This window comes from Fusarium venenatum, assembly GCF_020744135.1.
Source record: "Fusarium venenatum strain MPI-CAGE-CH-0201 chromosome Unknown EDB82scaffold_4, whole genome shotgun sequence".
Taxonomy (NCBI): Eukaryota; Fungi; Ascomycota; class Sordariomycetes; order Hypocreales; family Nectriaceae; genus Fusarium; species Fusarium venenatum.
In genome coordinates, this window is record NW_027072132.1 from 6,544,870 (window position 1) to 6,563,051 (window position 18,182).

At 46.9% G+C, this 18,182-nt stretch overlaps 8 protein-coding genes across 8 annotated transcripts; 7 read left to right on the top strand and 1 right to left on the bottom strand.

Annotated features, from left to right (window-relative positions):
* Window positions 1-92: 92 nt before the first annotated feature.
* On the top strand, window positions 93-1,189 carry EDB82DRAFT_517751 (uncharacterized protein). The gene is made up of 2 exons (XM_025725403.2): window positions 93-513; window positions 561-1,189. Exons 1-2 carry the CDS (start codon window positions 164-166, stop codon window positions 964-966), a joined length of 756 nt encoding a protein of 251 aa, XP_025594005.1. The 5' UTR covers window positions 93-163; the 3' UTR covers window positions 967-1,189.
* A 339-nt stretch (window positions 1,190-1,528) lies between these two features.
* EDB82DRAFT_352569 (fungal-specific transcription factor domain-containing protein) lies at window positions 1,529-3,761 on the top strand. The gene is made up of 5 exons (XM_025725404.2): window positions 1,529-1,592; window positions 1,645-1,988; window positions 2,038-3,136; window positions 3,185-3,352; window positions 3,403-3,761. Exons 1-5 carry the CDS (start codon window positions 1,545-1,547, stop codon window positions 3,628-3,630), a joined length of 1,887 nt encoding a protein of 628 aa, XP_025594006.1. The 5' UTR covers window positions 1,529-1,544; the 3' UTR covers window positions 3,631-3,761.
* A 130-nt stretch (window positions 3,762-3,891) lies between these two features.
* Window positions 3,892-6,721, top strand: EDB82DRAFT_548681 (glycosyl hydrolases family 43-domain-containing protein; the record flags this gene model as incomplete). Its single annotated transcript, XM_025725405.2, has 2 exons — window positions 3,892-5,502; window positions 5,759-6,721. The coding sequence occupies 2 exons, from the start codon at window positions 3,892-3,894 to the stop codon at window positions 6,719-6,721; spliced, it is 2,574 nt and encodes an 857-aa protein (XP_025594007.2).
* A 205-nt stretch (window positions 6,722-6,926) lies between these two features.
* Window positions 6,927-9,585, top strand: EDB82DRAFT_352566 (dipeptidyl peptidase IV N-terminal region-domain-containing protein). The gene has a single exon (XM_025725407.2). The coding sequence runs from the start codon at window positions 7,131-7,133 to the stop codon at window positions 9,471-9,473; it is 2,343 nt and encodes a 780-aa protein (XP_025594009.1). The 5' UTR covers window positions 6,927-7,130; the 3' UTR covers window positions 9,474-9,585.
* Window positions 9,586-10,905: 1,320 nt separating this feature from the next.
* EDB82DRAFT_517760 (uncharacterized protein) lies at window positions 10,906-12,769 on the top strand. Its single transcript, XM_025725408.2, has 7 exons — window positions 10,906-10,952; window positions 11,023-11,299; window positions 11,348-11,420; window positions 11,468-11,676; window positions 11,727-11,863; window positions 11,918-12,081; window positions 12,133-12,769. Exons 2-7 carry the CDS (start codon window positions 11,232-11,234, stop codon window positions 12,673-12,675), a joined length of 1,194 nt encoding a protein of 397 aa, XP_025594010.1. The 5' UTR covers window positions 10,906-10,952; window positions 11,023-11,231; the 3' UTR covers window positions 12,676-12,769.
* On the bottom strand, window positions 12,770-14,646 carry EDB82DRAFT_517761 (cytochrome P450). Its single transcript, XM_025725409.2, has 3 exons — window positions 13,881-14,646; window positions 13,307-13,832; window positions 12,770-13,254 (listed from the first exon to the last, which is right to left on the bottom strand). Exons 1-3 carry the CDS (start codon window positions 14,466-14,468, stop codon window positions 12,839-12,841), a joined length of 1,530 nt encoding a protein of 509 aa, XP_025594011.1. The 5' UTR covers window positions 14,469-14,646; the 3' UTR covers window positions 12,770-12,838.
* Window positions 14,647-14,834: 188 nt separating this feature from the next.
* EDB82DRAFT_517763 (S-adenosyl-L-methionine-dependent methyltransferase) lies at window positions 14,835-16,013 on the top strand. Its single transcript, XM_025725410.2, has 2 exons — window positions 14,835-15,102; window positions 15,157-16,013. Exons 1-2 carry the CDS (start codon window positions 14,915-14,917, stop codon window positions 15,887-15,889), a joined length of 921 nt encoding a protein of 306 aa, XP_025594012.1. The 5' UTR covers window positions 14,835-14,914; the 3' UTR covers window positions 15,890-16,013.
* A 433-nt stretch (window positions 16,014-16,446) lies between these two features.
* On the top strand, window positions 16,447-17,987 carry EDB82DRAFT_569707 (uncharacterized protein; the record flags this gene model as incomplete). The annotated part of the gene is made up of 4 exons (XM_025725412.2): window positions 16,447-16,624; window positions 16,684-17,351; window positions 17,401-17,745; window positions 17,801-17,987. The coding sequence occupies 4 exons, from the start codon at window positions 16,447-16,449 to the stop codon at window positions 17,846-17,848; spliced, it is 1,239 nt and encodes a 412-aa protein (XP_025594013.2). The 3' UTR covers window positions 17,849-17,987.
* Between the last annotated feature and the right edge of the window lie 195 nt (window positions 17,988-18,182).

An 18,182-nucleotide genomic window follows, 5' to 3' on the forward strand; every position in this document is an offset into this window, starting at 1 on the left:
TCTTATCCATCTCGTTACCCGAAAGGGCGTAGATCTCTGCCTCGGCCTCGCCGTCCGAGTTCGGCCGCCGCTAAAACCCGTTTTCTAGATTCGCATCTCATCTTTAATTTCGCAGTTTCACAATTCCATCCCCTTTTTATTATCAACATATTATACACTTACAATGACGATACATATCCTACGAAACGCCTTCAAAAGGCCAATCAATATTAATTTCTCTCACTTACAACGACGATTCCAATCCTCTAAAAAAGTTGAAGAGGCGATCCCTGTTCCTAGCACCGTTGCGCCGTTACCACTGTGGCAACGTTTAGGACCGCTCACCACCGCTGCGCAAGCTTATGCGCGAGCTCAGTCCAAGAATCCTTTACGGACACAAGTTGCTACTGCGGTTGTTATTTATATCGCTGCGGATTTAAGCGCGCAGTATGTTAGTGACAATGAATATGATCCTAAGAGAACAGGGAGGAATGCTGTTATTGGAGGCGTTGCTGCGATACCCAACTTTAAATGGTAAGTTGAAATAGTGCAACAGTTGAATCGAAAGACTAACTTTATAGGTTTATTTTCCTTTCTCATAACTTTAATTACTCTTCCCGTCTTCTTTCCATCGCTACGAAAGTTGCCGTTGGTCAGATCGCTTTTACACCAATCTTCAACACATATTTCTTCGGCGCGCAGGCTTTATTGTCTGGCGAAAACATCTGGGGCACTATCGAGCGTGTCAAAGATACTGTACCAACAAGTATCGTTAACTCGTGCAAGTTGTGGCCCATGGTTACAGCATTCAGCTTTACTTTCTTGAGTATCGATTGGCGGCCTTTGTTCCATGGTGTTGTGGCGGTTGGATGGCAGACGTATCTGAGCTTCTTGAATAGGCAGGCTGAGATGAAGGAGAAGTTGAGGCATGAAGGAAAGACGGAGGACGTCAAGGCTGTGGGACTTACAATGGCACAGGCGGCTTGAGAAAAAGTTCATGTTTGAAAGAATGATAGAATTGCTTTTGGGACTATAGATAAATAGATGTATAGAGGAGTTTTGGTTTCGGACAAGTTTTAGTTATCAAATTTTTTCCATTTGTTATTAGTATACCCCTCATATAGAGTCTTTTTCTATGACTATCAGAATGACTTAGGAAACCGTAAAGAGTTTAACAAATACACCTCTATAGAATCAGAATTTTATCAACTGTACTTACTCCCTCACTTAACTTCTTTTGTCATGGCTTTCAAGTAAAGCCCAGTCCTTCTTATCTTTAGTGCATATGTGCAAGTGCTACAATAGTATGATAAAATTAACTCACTTAATTACCCTATAGAAGTTTCAGCATATAGACAAGTATAAATCCAGATTCTTAAAACTTTTGGGAATAAAAGAATTGTTCCTTTTCTTGTCTTTGAGTCGCGATAGAAGTCTTCCTGGTTGGCTATTGATGTCTCCATTCAATTAACGAGTACCGTTCTTATCTTATCTTCACTATCTTATCGTAGCCTAGATACCGAACCTCAGGAACAGAAAACCACTTACCGTTACTCATACCAGTCATGAAGAAGTCAATAGCATGCGGTGCATGTCGCTCATCCAAGCGCAAAGTAAAAAACATACCAACTTCGACTCTGTCATCTTTGCTGATCAGTCCCATAGTGTATCCACTCAGGCGGCCCGCCCTGCACGCGTTGTCGCGACCGAGGTGATGAGTGTATCTTTCCTCCCAAGGGTACATCCTTCATCTTCAGGCGCAGTCGCTTAGAGCGTATCTCAGCTGATTGTAGAGAAAATGACGGCCTCCGTGCGGACCCAACGGCTACGGCAGCCGCGAACCTGGCCACGACTGATCCGTTTGGGTTCTTGACCGATGAGGTGAAAAATAGCTATCTGAGATGCTCATATAAGTGGTCGTTTCATCACATTCCTAATCTTCTTATTGCCATTAGGGAAAGGAGGCTAGACCCATTACTTATCTGGGCTATGCTGGCGATTACAGTCAGGTAAAGCGCACTAAGACTCTGTTCACTCGTCATGCTCACGGTTCTGTAGATTCTCGCAAGCAGCACCATCAGGATACGCAACCCAGGTCGAGGCAAGCAATACGTTTGCTGCACATGCCAGAACCCAGGTACTATCTCTAGTTGACCAACCCACAGTCCATCGCGCCCAGGTTCTGCTCATGTTGACAGGCCATTCCTGGGGTGCTGGCGAAGGTAGACGCGCTTGGGTTTATCTCGGAATGGCCGTCCGTATGGCTCAAGTCCTTGGCCTTTTCGAAGAACTACCTCCCTCGACAACTCGCGACGAGTTCATTGAAGCTGAAGAGAGACGGCGCACAGCTTGGACATGTTTTCTCATGGACAGCCTCCTAAGTGGAGGCAAAGGACGCGACAGGATGCTCTCAGCTGACAACATGCGTATACAGCTTCCTTGCGACTCTGAGAGTTTCAACTTCGGCTCAGTAGTCGTCTGTGAGAGGCTAGATGGATCGATAGCGGATGGAGTAGGAACAGCAATTGGTATCCGTGCTCAAGGCAACCTGGGCATCGTGGCTTACAGCATGCGCGTGGCCGATGTCTGGGGAGCTGTGGCCAAATGGGCTTGTACACGGCACGACAACAACGTTCCTCCATGGCAACCTCAGTCTGATTTTCAGATGCTTCTCGGCCGTCTTGAAATATGGAAAAGCTCATTACCAGATCGTCTCCGTTACGAGCTTTTTCTCCTGAGAGCACACAGCGTCTCCAACCAGGGCCAAGCCTACTGCTACATGCACTGCATCTACTTTATGAGCGTGATCTTCCTCTATCGATCTTATCTGCCAGAGGTCGAGATGCAAAAAGCCAGGATAGGTGATAAGGACTGGGATCAATGGTCAACATGGTCTAGCAAAGAGCTTGTCCAAGTTGCCAAGCAAGTGTGCGACATGCTGCAAGAAATACGTGCTTTTGGTTTGTATTTCCTTCGCGGGCTTGTTCCATGGATCGGCTTCACTATCTACACAGCTGTTGGAACGATGCTCTACTTTTACCACTTTCCTAATCCCGGAGATACCGCTATTGACATCGACAAGCGACGGGAACATATTGTGGATGGTCTGCTGTTTCTCAAGGATATGCGACAAGCGTGGCCAATGGCTGATACCTGGGTAAGCTTTATGGTTTCAACTTATGGGATGAATGCTGACTGGAAGCAGCGTGAGAAAATCAAGGCGATGCAAATATTTTACAGCAATATCAAGGCCGAAGGCGACTTGGCAGTGACGCCGAGTGAGAGAAGAGAAATGCGCAATGCCATTATCGATTATGGCGCTCTCCAGCCTGATCCCGTACGGCAGCCTGACATCGAGAGCACCGACGAACAAGTAAGTAGACATGGATGGATATCAAGGATCCAGACTGACAATCTATCTAGAGCGCAACAGACGGTGAAAACGACCAAGCCACAACTAACACAAGCGTAGAGTTCATCAACGACCCTATGAATTTCATTGCACCGGCTGATATTGACTTGTTTGACACGGATTTTGCATTCGGCAGTAATATGTATGCCACGTTTGCCGATGCTACACAGGGTTTCTGGGAGAGTTTCCCGGGAAGCATGGATATCCAAGGCGATATGAATATGAATCTGGATCATTAGATCAGATCCTATTTCTTTATTCTTTATATTTCGTTCTCTAGCGTCATTCTTCCCCGCCAAGCCGGAAATTGTCATCCTCCATGATGTGACATGACAGGTGGAATGTACGATCGAACCCCCGCGCTTCTCCACGGAATGCATTTAGCCTAAATGCCACGACGTTCATGACAAGAGATATAAGAACATGCAAACCGCGCATGATTGTCACTCCTTGTATCTTATTCAGACTCAACTCAACTCACTTCAACATTTTTAATCGAGATGCCTCAAGTCAGGAACCCAATTCTTCCAGGCTTCAACCCGGACCCTTCTATCGTCCGGGTTGGGGATGACTACTACATCGCCACGTCCACTTTTGAGTGGTTTCCTGGTGTTCAGATCCACCACTCTAGAGATCTTGCCAACTGGAAACTGGTCGTGCGCCCACTAACTCGCAAGAGCCAACTTGACATGCGTGGAGAGCCTGACAGCTGTGGTGTCTGGGCACCTTGTTTGAGCCACGACGGCGAGAAGTTTTGGCTAGTTTACACTGATGTCAAGCGCAAGGATGGTTCTTTCAAAGATGCGCATAATTATATCGTCACTGCTACATCTATCGAAGGGCCATGGTCGGATCCCGTTTATGCTAATTCGTCTGGCTTCGACCCATCGCTGTTCCATGATGATGACGGAAAGAAGTGGTTTAACAATATGACCTGGGATCACCGCTCTCGCCCAAAGACGTTTTCGGGCATTTTCCTCCAGGAATTTGATCCCAAGGGAAACAAACTCGTCGGCCCCAGGAAGAACATTTTTGAGGGAACGGACTTGGCTTTTGTTGAGGGATCTCACATTTACAAGCGCAACGGATGGTATTATCTTTCGACTGCAGAGGGAGGTACGGGATATAGCCATGCCATAACCCTCGCTCGATCTCGCAACGTCTGGGGCCCTTACGAGGTACACCCACAAAAGCATATCCTCACCTCGAAGGATATGCCCCACGCTGCGCTCCAAAGAGCCGGTCATGGTCAGATTGTCGAGACGCCAGATGGAAAGACCTATGTTGTGCACCTGACAGGCCGTCCCACTACACAAAAACGACGCTCAGTGTTGGGTCGAGAGACTGCTATCCAGGAAGCTTACTGGGGTGACGATGACTGGCTGTACATCAAGAATGGTCCCGTCCCAAGCTTATATGTCGATCTTCCCGCCGCGCGCGATGACACAGTTTACTGGGAAGAGAAGAAATACACTTTCAAGGATACTCTGCACAGCGACTTCCAATGGCTCCGAACACCCGAGCCCGAACGCATTTTCAACATCAAAGATAATCAGCTCGTGTTGACTGGTCGGGAGTCTATCGGATCCTGGTTCGAGCAAGCTCTCGTTGCTCGTCGTCAAACGCATTTTTCATACGACGCCGAAACCGTCATTGATTTCTCTCCCGAAGACGAGCGCCAATTTGCGGGTCTTACAGCGTACTACTGCCGTTTCAACTTTTTCTATCTCACAGTGACAGCTCACTCTGATGGTCAACGCGAGCTTCTCATCCTCCGCTCTGAAGAGACCTTCCCTCTAGGTCGTCTCAACAAGCCTTTTACGGAGCCTGTCAAGATTCCCAACGAGGGTAAGGTGAAGCTCGCTTTGACGATTCGGGGAAGCAAATTGCAGTTCTACTATGCCCTTGAAGGACAGGAGCTAGCCAAGATTGGACCTGTGTATGATGCTTCGCTTTTGTCGGATGAGTGTGGTGGACATCCCAATGATGGAAGTTTCACTGGTGCTTTTGTGGGAATGGCTGCTTCGGATGTCAATGGACTTGCGCTGGAGGCCAAGTTTGATTATTTTGTTTATCGACCTGCTCATGACGATTCAGACCGATATGATATAGTAGACTTATGGTATGAGGAATGATTATATAACAAATATCATTAATACATTTGACAATCTCCATTTCCACATGATGCAATTTCCAGTATCTTTAAATTGCAATTGGAATTAGGTTTGTTGATCAAATACATCGCTGCATCGGCTTCAAGTTGGCCGAGGTTTGGTCATGAGCCGAAAGTGCGGGGTATTGCGTGATAGCTTCGCGGTATCAATTTGTCTTTTGCACAGTCATTAGACACAACAATAAGTTAAAAAGACAATGCATCTTCCTAAACTTCCGCCGGGCGCCGCATATATTCGTCTGTCCAACCCTGCGAAACGCAATGCCCTGAGTCTTCCCATTCTACGAGATCTCAAAGCCCAACTCACCACGGCACTCACATCCCGTACATCAGGTCAACTTCGTCTTCTCCCGCCTTTCAAGGAGCACATTCTTTCCGATCTCGAAGACGCAGCCCGCAAAAATGGCCCTGTCCCAGACGCCTGGAATAAATACAGCTGGCTAGTCAACGCAGCCGAGTGGAAGAAAGAACGCGATGGCTTGCCCGATGTTCTCGTGCTTCGCAGCGAAGGACCTGTATTTTCATCGGGGCATGACTTGAAAGAACTTTCTCAACTTAAACATGATGATGTGAAACTTCTGTTTCAGCTTTGCGCAGAAGTCATGAGTATGATTCGGAGAAGTCCTGTACCGGTCGTTTGTCCCATACAAGGTCTTTCTACGGCAGCGGGATTTCAACTCGCCATGACAACGGATTTTCCCATCGCGTTGCCTGACACACAGTTTTCTCTGCCCGGAGCCAAGATTGGATTACCATGCACGAGTCCTTCGACTGCTGTTTCGCGACGTTTACCACCTGGTGCGACGTACAGGTTACTTGTTACTGCTGAACCTATTACGGCTTCAGAGTATCCTGGTGCTGTTGACGTGGTTAAGGTGTCACAAGAGACGAAGCCAGAAGATGCTTTTGAAAATCGTGTAGCGGCTGTGATTGAACAATTGGTAGCGAAATCACCTCAGCAGCAGGCTGTGGGTAAATGGGCTTATTGGACGCAACTTGGTATTGGATCGGATAGTGAGGATGGTGGTGATGGGTATGAAAGTGCGGCGCGATGGGCGGGGAGAGTCATGGCTTTGCATGCAAAGAGTGAGGATGCGAAGGAGGGAATTGAAGCATTTTTGAGTAAAAGGAAACCTGAATGGAAGAGTAGACTATGATGGTAGTCTGTCTATGACGATAATGAATATCTTGGTGTTGAGTTTATTGGCCAATTGATTCTCTTATCTTGTCGCGTCAAATGTCGTCACGAACTTTTGTCGCTCGCCCAAGACATATTCTCTTGGCAGTTGCAACATAACACGGGGGACTTTTTCCAAATGGTCCGAAACGGGCAGGTCTTGTACTTTTTTACCCTGGCTCTGTTTTTACATCTAAACTGTCCTGGGAAGGCGATAGCAAGCTAGGGCCTTGTCGATCGCGAAGATCCTGGTATAAGCTTAAGTTGGTGATTGTGTTTATCCTTTTGACAAGAAATCTTATTTAAGTATATAGACTCGACACGCCTCCCGTCTTCTTTTCTTTCTCTCACCTCAACAGTCTTTCTTTTTCTGTCAATCGTTGAAAAAAATGGCTGCCAAAGTCGTTCTGGCCACTCTTTTGGCCTTGGCCCCTCTGGGTCTGGCTGCTGTTGATCCTCCCCGCAAGCCTCATCAACCTACAGGCGAGGGAGATCTTCTTCTCACCTTTAACCAGACGAGTCCGAGCGCTAAAATCCGGCCATCCTCTATTAGTGTTGATTGGTCTTCTGCTGGCGGTGACGGAAACTACATCGTCCTCAGCGATGACGGCGATCTCGTTCTAGAGGATATTCTCTCTGAGAAGACGACCAAGTTTGTCACGGCTGACAAGCTTCCCAAGGATCTGCACGAGTACTGGATTAGCGGTGATGCGAAAAAGGTCTTGGTTGCTTCCAACTACACCAAGCAGTACCGCTACTCGTACTTTGCAGACTACTTTATTCTCGATGTTGAGTCTGGCGAGAGTGAGCCTCTTGTTGAGAACCAAGTTGGTGATATTCAATATGCTCAGTTTGCGCCCAACGGAGATGCCGTTGCTTTTGTGCGCGACAATGACCTCTTCATCCGCCGAAGTGATGGCAAGGTTGATCAGATCACCTCCGACGGTGGTCCTGATATGTTCAACGGTGTTCCTGACTGGGTCTACGAGGAAGAAATCTACGGTGGTCGCTCTGCCTTGTGGTGGTCACCTGATTCACAGTTCATCGCTTTCCTCAGCTTCAATGAGACTGGTGTTGGCACATTCACCATCCCTTACTACATGGACAACGAAAAGGTCGCTCCCACATACCCTCGCGAGCTAGACCTTCGCTACCCCAAGGTCGGATCCAAGAACCCAACCGTTGAGCTCAACATCCTTGATGTTTCCGAGGGCGAGTACAAGCCCGTTCCCGTTGAGGCCTTTGAGCCTGAGGAGCTCATCGTCGGCGAGGTTGCTTGGGTCACTAAGGACCATAGCGCTCTCATCTTCCGCGCTTTCAACCGTGTTCAGGATCATGATGCTCATGTTGTTGTCAACCCCGAGACTCTCGAGTCCAGTACTGTTCGTGAGCGCGACGGCAGTGACGGATGGCTAGAGCATACTCTTTCCATCTCCTTCGTTGGACCTTTGGATTCTTCCGGAGATGAGACTTACTATGTTGACGTGAACGACGAGGACGGCTGGAACCACATTTACCTCTACCCTGTCAACGGCGGAGAGGCTATCCAACTTACTTCTGGCGAGTGGGAGGTCTCCACCATTCTTCACATTGACACTGCCAAGAAGCTTGTCTACTTCCAAGCCTCAAAGAGACACTCAACTGAACGACATGTTTACAAGGTGTCATGGGAGACTAAGAAGCTTACTCCCCTTGTTGACGAGACCGTCCCCGGTTACTGGAGCGCTTCTTTCTCCTCCAGCGGTGGCTACTACATCCTCCACTACCAGGGTCCCGATGTTCCCTACCAAGAGCTTTACACTTCCAACTCAACCAGCAAGCCAGTCCGCACTCTTGTCGATAACGAGCAGTTCTACAAGAACCTCACCCTGTACAACCTGCCCAACATCACCTACTTTGAGCTTGAGCACCCTGATGGTTACACCCTGAACGTCATGCAGCAGCTGCCTCCCAACTTCAACTCATCCGCCAAGTACCCCGTCCTTTTCACACCCTACGGCGGTCCCAACTCGCAGCGTGTCGCCAAGTCTTTCCAGGCTCTTAACTGGAAGCAGTATATCTCATCTGACCCTGAGCTTCAGTACGTTGTCTACACTGTGGACAACCGTGGAACTGCCATGCGTGGCCGCAAGTATCGCTCCATGGTGACTTCTCAGCTTGGCAAGCTCGAGCCTCTTGATCAGATCTGGGCCGCTGAGCAGCTTACGTCCAAGTTTGATTTTATCAACGCCGACAAGATTGGTATGTGGGGATGGTCTTACGGCGGTTATCTCACGGCCAAGACCATTGAAGCAGACTCTGGTGTCTTCAGCTTCGGTCTCATCACCGCACCTGTGTCTGACTGGCGCTTTTACGACTCCATGTACACTGAGCGCTACATGAAGACTCTCGACGAGAACGAAAAGGGATACCTCGAGACTGCTGTGCACGACGTGTCAGGTTTTAAGAACATTGCCGGCCAATTCAGTGTTCTTCATGGCACTGGTGACGACAACGTGCACTACCAGCACGCTGCTGCCATGATTGATCTTCTCGTGGGCGCTGGTGTGTCGCCTGAGAAGATGAAGATGTTTGCTTTCACGGATAGTGATCATAGTATTGTGTACAATGGTGCTTCGGTATGGATCTACAAGTACCTTACTGCTAGGTTGTATGATGAGGTCAAGAGACAGCCCAAGGCCAAGGCTTTGACTCACCAGTGGAACAAGAGACGGGTTGAGATCATCGCTTAGATGTGAGATTTTAATTAGAGTTGTATATAATAACATAACGACTTGTTCTTTGACGCTGTTTCATTTTGAATATTCTTTCCATGCTGCAGCGTATTATGCGTGATATCCCTAGAGGCTTAAGCAAGATAAGGTTGTTGTGACTCGGCATGGGAAATGATCCGGTATCACGAGGTGCAGAGGGAAGCACAATTTCCGATAAGCCCGGAATCCTTGTTTACTGACCAATGCAGTGTAGACCACTGCTTATTGTTTGTTTGATAACTGTTTCATTCTATACATTTATGCAGGAGAAATATTCTTTGTCTGAGTCGATATAATGTTGGACGTAAATCAACATGACTCGATAGAACGCGATGGATCACGCCATGGATCGTAGTAACTATTCTCATGTGCATTAGCTTCTCGTCCGATGTCGCTTGTTTAGATTTGACAGTTTTTTTCAGCCATCCTGAAAATGACGCACTATAAACTTGCAACCAATCGGTTAACAACCAGACAATTGAATCCGCTCAGATTTGCAATTTTGCGGATACAAACCGGAAAAGCTTTGCCTTTTCATCCCTGAGCTAAAGACAAAAAGGGGTCCAGTTGATACACGATAACGATAACAATCTCGATGGCATAGTGATTGCATCTAGACCATGTGGAATTGAGGAGAGCGGAAGTGATTCCTATTACCAGACTACCGATTCGGACCCTTCTAGATTTCTTCGCGGGCGTTCAGTACGGGTAATGATCCAGATCCGAACCACATGACCGGGACATCAGGGGTTCAACACCACATGTGCCTCTCAGCGACGTATCAATTCGCTATCGTGCATTAACGTCAACTTGTAACATTAGAAGACGCCATCGAATGTTTGATGTGCCTCGAATAGGTAGGTCGCCGATAAGCCACAGTAGTAGTTAGTCAACCCCCTTTTCCGTGAGAGGAAACGCAAAAAAAAAACTAAAAAAAAAAACTAGTGTCTGCTTGCCATCGTTCCGATGAATCTATCTTGACCAATAAATTCACGTTTTTATTATTATTGTTGTTAGTATCACTGGTACGTAATGGTGGATCAATCGTTGTTGTTCCCCGGTAAATGTGTTCCGGCTTCGCAATTGATGGAGTCTTTGGATCTTCAGCTAGGTATGGCACCTTATGAGCACGGTCTAGTTCTCTAATTATCACAACAATTATACATCAGCTGAGTGAACTACCATGTAGAATGTAAGCTTTGGTATCGGACTGAATACCCATTATTATCATGAATTTCTCAAAGAGGCATCTGGTCCGCAAGTCCAGACGAACCGAACGCTGACTCCTTGTAAATGTGGCTTGCCAAGTGATACCGGACTCATCGGCTACTGCTTCTAGCGAACCGTCTTCGAATCTACTTGGTCAGACACACTCTTTGACACGTTGCTTAGCGTCTGACTCGGCATGCCGCTAGCAAACTCTATATCTGCAGAATCCATGTTCTACAGCATCGTAACGTACGCGAAACATCACAGATATAGAACAGTTCCGATATTTGACCGGGCTGAGGCTGATTTAGATACCCAGTTTTCCCACGTGTAGACCCTGCTTGTGTGCATCACTGAGGGACACTTAATGCAGGTGTTCTGCCCACCACCCCTGACTTGGATCTGCAGATCTCTTCACACTCTTTTTTTCTTTTTCTTGGTTCTTGCTGTTAATGAGCTTGTTTTTTGCTTGATTGGGCCAAGACCCGTTTTGTTTTTGATAGACTGGTATACTGAACAGTCGCAAATATGAGTTCACTTGATACGGAGATGTGGATTTGGTATGCCCTGACGCTCGTCGTGGTCATCTTTAGAATGTATGTACAAAATAAGTTTGAGGAAGATTAGGTACTAATCCGTCATAGGACTTCGCGTCGCATGTTGTTGGGGTCATTCAAAGGGTTGTTGGCAGATGACTACCTCATGGCTCTGACGATGGTAAGTCTTTTTCTTCTCTCACAGGCAGACAAATATTGATTGTATAGATCACCTATACCGCCCTCCTGGCAGTCGTCAGCGTCCTCGGCCACACACCAACCAATCTTATCGACCCAGCTCTCAACATAAAGCTCACACCCGAGGACATTAAACTACGCGAATACGGATCGAAATTGGTTCTCGTCACCGAACACATGCAGATGATTACCCTTTGGGGAGTGAAAGGATGTTTGCTGGCTATGTACAGTCGCCTTACGTGCGTTACCCCTCCAAGGCTACTAAACAACAAGGACTAACTGTTATCAGGCTGAGTTTAAAACAAAATTTCTTAGTTAAGCTCGTGGCTGGTTATGTCATTGTTGGATTTGTGGTGATGCAAATCTTGTGGTTCGCTGCTTGGTGTCGACCTTTCAACCATTACTGGCAGGTTCCTCCAGATGACTGTAACAACCCCAAGACATGATGGATGTTAAAAGAGTTTGACTAATGAATTCCAGTGAACTGCTCCGCTGAAACAAATCATATGATTACAAACGCTGTTATCAACATTTCCTCCGATATCATGATTATCATCCTCCCTATGCCAGTCTTTTTACAATCCCAACTGCCACTCAAGCGAAAGCTCATTCTTTGCGGTGTTTTCGCATTGGGTATCTTTACTGTAAGTCTATCTATCTATCGGAGCTTGCACAGACTCACTGACACAACTCAGATCCTTGCAGCCACCATGTCCAAGATCTACAGTCTCGGCGACCCCTATGGTATAGACTGGTCATACTGGTACATCCGCGAAGTTTCGACCGCCGTCATCGCAGCCAACCTCCCTCTCACCTGGACCCTCCTCCAACGTGTCTTCCGTCTCGGCTCCTTCAGCGCACGCTACGGTTACGGAAAATCATCCAACCAGCGCACTGGCGAAGGAGGCACGTCTCGTTTCCGATCTACGTATGGAAATCTCAGCAGCATGGACCGAAGACCTAAGCGACCCCCGTACGTCGAACCTGGTATGAGTTTGAACGACAGCCAAGAAGAGATCAATGCGAAGGATATTCCATTGAAGATTTACCAGAAGAATGAGGTTACGGTTAACATCACGACTGAGGAGGTCAAGCCTAAAGACGATCAGAGGACGTCTTCACCGCCTGGACGTCCGGACTTTCTAAGAGAGGCTGTTTCGCATAGTAGCTTGGAAGGAGACAAGTCAACGAATGACATGGAGCTTGGAGTTGTTACAAAGGTCTATCATGGAGTTTAATGGATGATGAAAGAAGAAGAAGCGTAGACATAGACATTCAAACTTTTAGGATAATTATAGAACACAAACATTTTGATTAACTACAATATTATTTTAGCTATGATGATCAATTCAACGACTATAAATTAGCCATTCCAGCTAGATTGGTGCAACGTTTTGTCCCTTATTTGTAAAGCGCGATCTTGACACCATTCTTGTTAGAAGGTCCAATACGCATAACAGGCGTGTACGGTGAGTTATCCCGTGACTCAATACGAGTAAACTTCTGCGCCATTCGGTAAAGAATATATCCAGCCTCAGTCTGGACCATCATCTGCGCAGGGCAACGACGAGGACCTCCACCGAAAGGTAAGAAATCCCACGTACCTCTCAGACCATCGTGACGCTCGGGCTTGAACTCTTCGGCGTCAGGGCCCCAGATATCTGGGTCACGGTACATGACTGTCTTTGTGACCGATACAAGATTGCCTTTGCGGACGTGCAGGGGTAGTTTACCATCTGGACCGCCGCCGAGGGGAAGGATTGAGTCATTGAGGGCTGCGCGGACTTGGACGACATTGTTGGGTGTAAGACGGTGGGCTATGTTTGTCAGTATATCCTGACATGAAAGGTTATTAGAAGGGAGACTCACTCTCATTCATGATACCGTTCAGCCACGTCATATGACGAAGAGATTCAAAAGTAGGTTGCTCATCACCACAAGCAAGAACCTCCTCCCTCAGCTTCTTCCATGCCTCAGGGTGTCGAGATAGATGCCACAGGCAATTACTGATAAAGATAGAAGTAGTATCGTTGTTGGGCACAAAGACCAGACAAAGCTGCGATCGTAATTCCTCCTCTTCAGGGACATTGGATGCCATGAACCACAAGAGGTCAGTCCTCTCAGGTCCAACTTCTTTACCCTCGGTGATGAGTTTCTTGCGCTCTTCGATCTCAGCATAAGTACTGCGGATGTGAACATTGACAAAGTCATGCACTTTGTATACGGCTTCGAGCCACCAGTTCCAGTTGAAGGCCCAGAGGAAACGGTAGAACTGGATACGGAGACGGCCGCCGCGGAGGACGGTCATCATTGTCCAGGTGATATCTGCGCGTTCGGGAAAGTCCATTGATTTCATTGACTCGCCAAAGATGAATTCACTAGTCAAATCGAGGAACTGGAATGTCAGTTTTGAACGGAGATATATCAGGGAGGAGCAACGTACCCATCGTTGGACAAGAGGCTGGGCATCAAACTCAACTCCATCCTCTTGAGGAAGCAGAGTCATGAATTGATCAACATAGGGTCTGATACGATCAATGCTGGCATAAACCTCGCGGTAAAAGAAGGGCTTGACAAGATATCTTGCAAACTCCCAGTTCTTTCCATCGGTGGTACTAATACCCTTGTCGGCAAAGGGCATAGCACCCTTTGTCCTACGTCTCATGGGCTCCAATCCAAAATCCTTGAAGTTAGTCGCCTGGATCGCCTTGAGGTTCTCACCCTCGATAGTACAGATCTGTTTTATGCCGAAGAAATTGATGGAAAACGTCTTCGGTCTGTTGCGGTGCAGACGACGCAGCCAATCAAGATAGTAGTCATTTTTGAGAGCTCGGACTTGGCTGTAGACCATGTCTAGACCGTAGAAGGGATCCCATTGGAAGACGCGGGATGTAGGAACGCCCTTTTTGGAGGCATCAGCGGTGGTGGAGAAGAGGCGGTTGATGAGGATTATGAGGATGACGGTTGTTAGAGCTGCGATGGAGATTTTGTGCTCTGTTGCGAGCGTGAGGGCATGGTCGAGAGTGATCATTGTGATGGTTGACAAAGTTTGGAGAATGATGTTTCTTTCTTGGGGAATTGAGGGGATATGATGTACGGATTAAAGAGGGACATTTTGTCAATTTTAGCATATCTCGAGTTTAGCATGGCATGACATAGCATGGTCATCATCGGAAGGATTATTTGCATGTTCAATTGGAGGATTTCCCGGGAGACAGTTTCGTTGGTTCTGTCTTACAGTTACGTTGCATAGATATGACTCCAAAGGTTCGGCATACGGAGAATTGGCTTCCTCACTAGGAAATCTCCGAGACCTTCATGCATGGTAGTTATTTTCCGAACAACCCCTCTGCTTTGAATTCGTCTAATTAGATTTATCGTTCTTCTAAGCTTACTAAGCGTCTTGACTTGAAGTTGAATTGATCTGATATCAGTTCCAAGCTTGATGTTTTATTTCCACGACACAGCAAAGTGAAAATGGCTTCCTCAACAAACACAACAACCAAGGATGAACAATCCATCCCAAACAACAGCGCTCTGCGTAACTACTATGAGTCATGGGACTCTCGCATTGTGTACAAAGTCATTATGGGAGGGACTCAGCATTTTGGGTATTGGGACAAGGACACATACTGGCCATTCCCACTGACACCACAACTGCGACGGTAAGTGAGTAGTCAATGGAAATTGATATCAAATCTAACCGTGATGGGGATCAGAATGGAAGAGAAACTACTTGAGATCATCAATCTCCCTCAAGGCTCTCAGATTCTCGATGCAGGATGCGGCGTAGGCCATGTCACTCGCTACTTTGCACAGCATGGTATGCGCATGCTCGGAATTGATATCATCGACTGGGCGATAGATGATGCTCGCACTGTCGTCCAAGATGCGAAACTCTCCGAGTCTCAGATGCGGATTGAGAAGATGGACTACCATGATCTGAGTTCTATTCAAGACTCCTCACTAGACGGCGTCTGCACAATGCAATCCCTTAGCCATGCCTACGATCCCAAGAGCGCAATGGCAGAATTTTACCGCGTCACCCGTCCAGGAGGCCGTATAGCCATGGTCGAAGTAGAACGCAAAACACCCAACACTATCGATGATCCAAATGATCAGTTGACTCAGGTTATGAAGATGGTGAACGAGTACACTGTCATGCCTACCAATGAAGCAGCGCACTTCGACTACTTCAAGGGTCTTCTTGAAGAAGCGGGATATATGAACATTGAGGTGAGAGATTGGCAGTCTAATATCATGCCCATCATCAGATTGTTCTACGTACTTGTGGCGGTTCCGTATTATTTGCTTAGGTCGTTTGGGGTTGAGAAGTGGTTCATTAATATGATTTGTGCTGCAAGTGCGTTTTTGGGGAGGGATAGATGGAGGTTTGTTGCTATTACTGCAACGAAACCCGGTGGGAAGGTCGAGGGTTCTAAGACCAAGTAAGATTGGAAAACCAACAATGTTGTTTCTACGAAATTTCAATCATGATTCCTGCTGCTAGCTAGGTGTGTCTGGGTTATTTTCATTTAGTGCTCTTAATCCATTACTTTGGGCCATCGCCCCATCATTTTGTCCGCCAACCTTTAGCAATTGAACATAAGAACGTTCATTCAGTCACGCAAGACGAAAATGTTTGGCCTTCTACAATCAGTCTGATTTGATACTGACACAGTTGTCTTTGTCGTCAGAACCCAGTGTAGACTTGGCATAGTGTAGTCCACGGAGAATTCGCGATAGGGCCCCACCAAACCTCGGAATTCATTTTCTAACACCCGGAGAATTAGATGACAAGTAATTTGAGACAGAAAACCAAGCTTTTTGTACAGGTCGAAAATGCACTGACGGATTGTAGGTTCCCGTACTGGACAGGATGGAAAGCCCTATGCCAGGCATACATGGTACACGAAGTCCCCATCTCAACGTGAAGTCTGTAGGCTCAGACGAAACTCTTTTGTTCGAAGTTTGACTATCTTTCTTTTTTGTCTTGAAAGGTCAACATAATGAGCAAGTTTGAAAGTGGCAAGCCAATTACTTTGCCATGTGGCTTAACACTCCAAAACCGCTTGGCGAAAGCTTCCATGTCTGAGAACATCTCATCTGCCCAGTCACTTCCCGATGAAAAGATCAATAACTTATATCGACAGTGGGCCAGAGGTGGATGGGGCTTGATAATTACAGGTATGTTCTATAGATACTAGTGACCATCTCATTTTGCTCTACTTACGGGTGTATACAAGGCAACGTTCAAGTCGATGACCGATATCTGGGAACTTCAACAGACCTAGCTCTCAACTCATCTCTGAGCGATGAAGCCATCGCCAAATCATGGTCTGTTTGGGCTCAAGCATGTAAAAGTCAAGGTACAACAGCGATCATGCAACTCAACCACCCAGGCCGTCAATGTCCCATAGGTGCTGGGAAACACAGCCTCTTGACCAAGAATCTTGCCCCAAGTGCAATAGGTTTGAATATGGGTGAAGGTATCTTGGCTAAATCAATCTCGAAAATTGCCTTTGGTGTGCCGCGCGAGATGGATGCGCAGGAAATAAATCTGATCATCGCAAAATTTGCCCAGGCGGCTAGGTTAGCTACAAAGAGTGGCTTTGCGGGTGTCGAGATTCATGCTTCTCATGGATATTTGTTAGATCAGTTTCTGTCTAAACAGACGAACTTGAGAACGGATGGGTATGGAGGTGATGCAGTTGGTAGGGCGAGATTGTTGACCGAAGTCATTGCTGCAGTTCGCAACGTCTTACCCGTTGGGACCTGTATCGGTGTTTTGGTTAGCGTGGTTGAAGAAAAGGACGACGAGGATCTTCAAGACCGCCTGAGGCAGCTGGATGCTATTATGGAAGCCGGTGTTGATTATCTTCACATCAGCGGTGGTACATTTGAAAAACCAGCAGTAGGTTCGGGACTCGAGCCATACGTATCAATTTACTAACAGATTCTAGATGTTCCTCAGTTCAAAATTGGGCAAAAACGAAGATAAGTCGGGAAAGATGCAGCCATATTTCCAACCATTCTCTCGTCTAATTAAATCTCGCTTTTCAAATATGCCCATCATTGTCACAGGAGGCTTTCGCGACAGAGCAAGTGTCGAACATGCTTTAGTGTCTGGAGACGCAGACGTTGTTGGTATTGTCAGGCCAGCTGCTGTCAACCCGCATCTTGCCCGATCGACAATTCTCAACAGAGAAGTTGATGACAAAAGTGCTACTTTCCATCATCGCAAGGTTGAGGCGCCGTGGGCTATGAGACAAGTTGGTGTCACAGCTTTGAACGTGCATATGGACAATGTGAGTACCTGAATTCTCAGATTTTCAAGGAGACGATGTGCTGATACTGAATCAGGCCTGGTATCTGAGACACTTGACAAAGCTTTCTGGCCTGACAGAATAAGTGTTACGTAGTGGAGCGGTATACTGGGAAGAGAGGCTCCGGGTTGAGAGTGATCTGAGATAATGTTTGGCTTAGATATAGTGCTGAGAATGGATGTCCGTGTGACTGTGGATGTTATTGAATGACGATGTTATATTGGTACCATTTTGAATTCAAGGCTTCCAATAAATAGTGGCATGTTGTAGCTGAGATCACCTGTCGTCGAAACGGGTGTGTGTTATGGCGTGTCAGACTTTTGGGTGTCTAATTACGCAAAATGATCATCTTAAAAATGTAAAACATTACTTTTGGATGAGTACCGTCTCTACAATGCAGCATTTAGTGTCGGGCACTG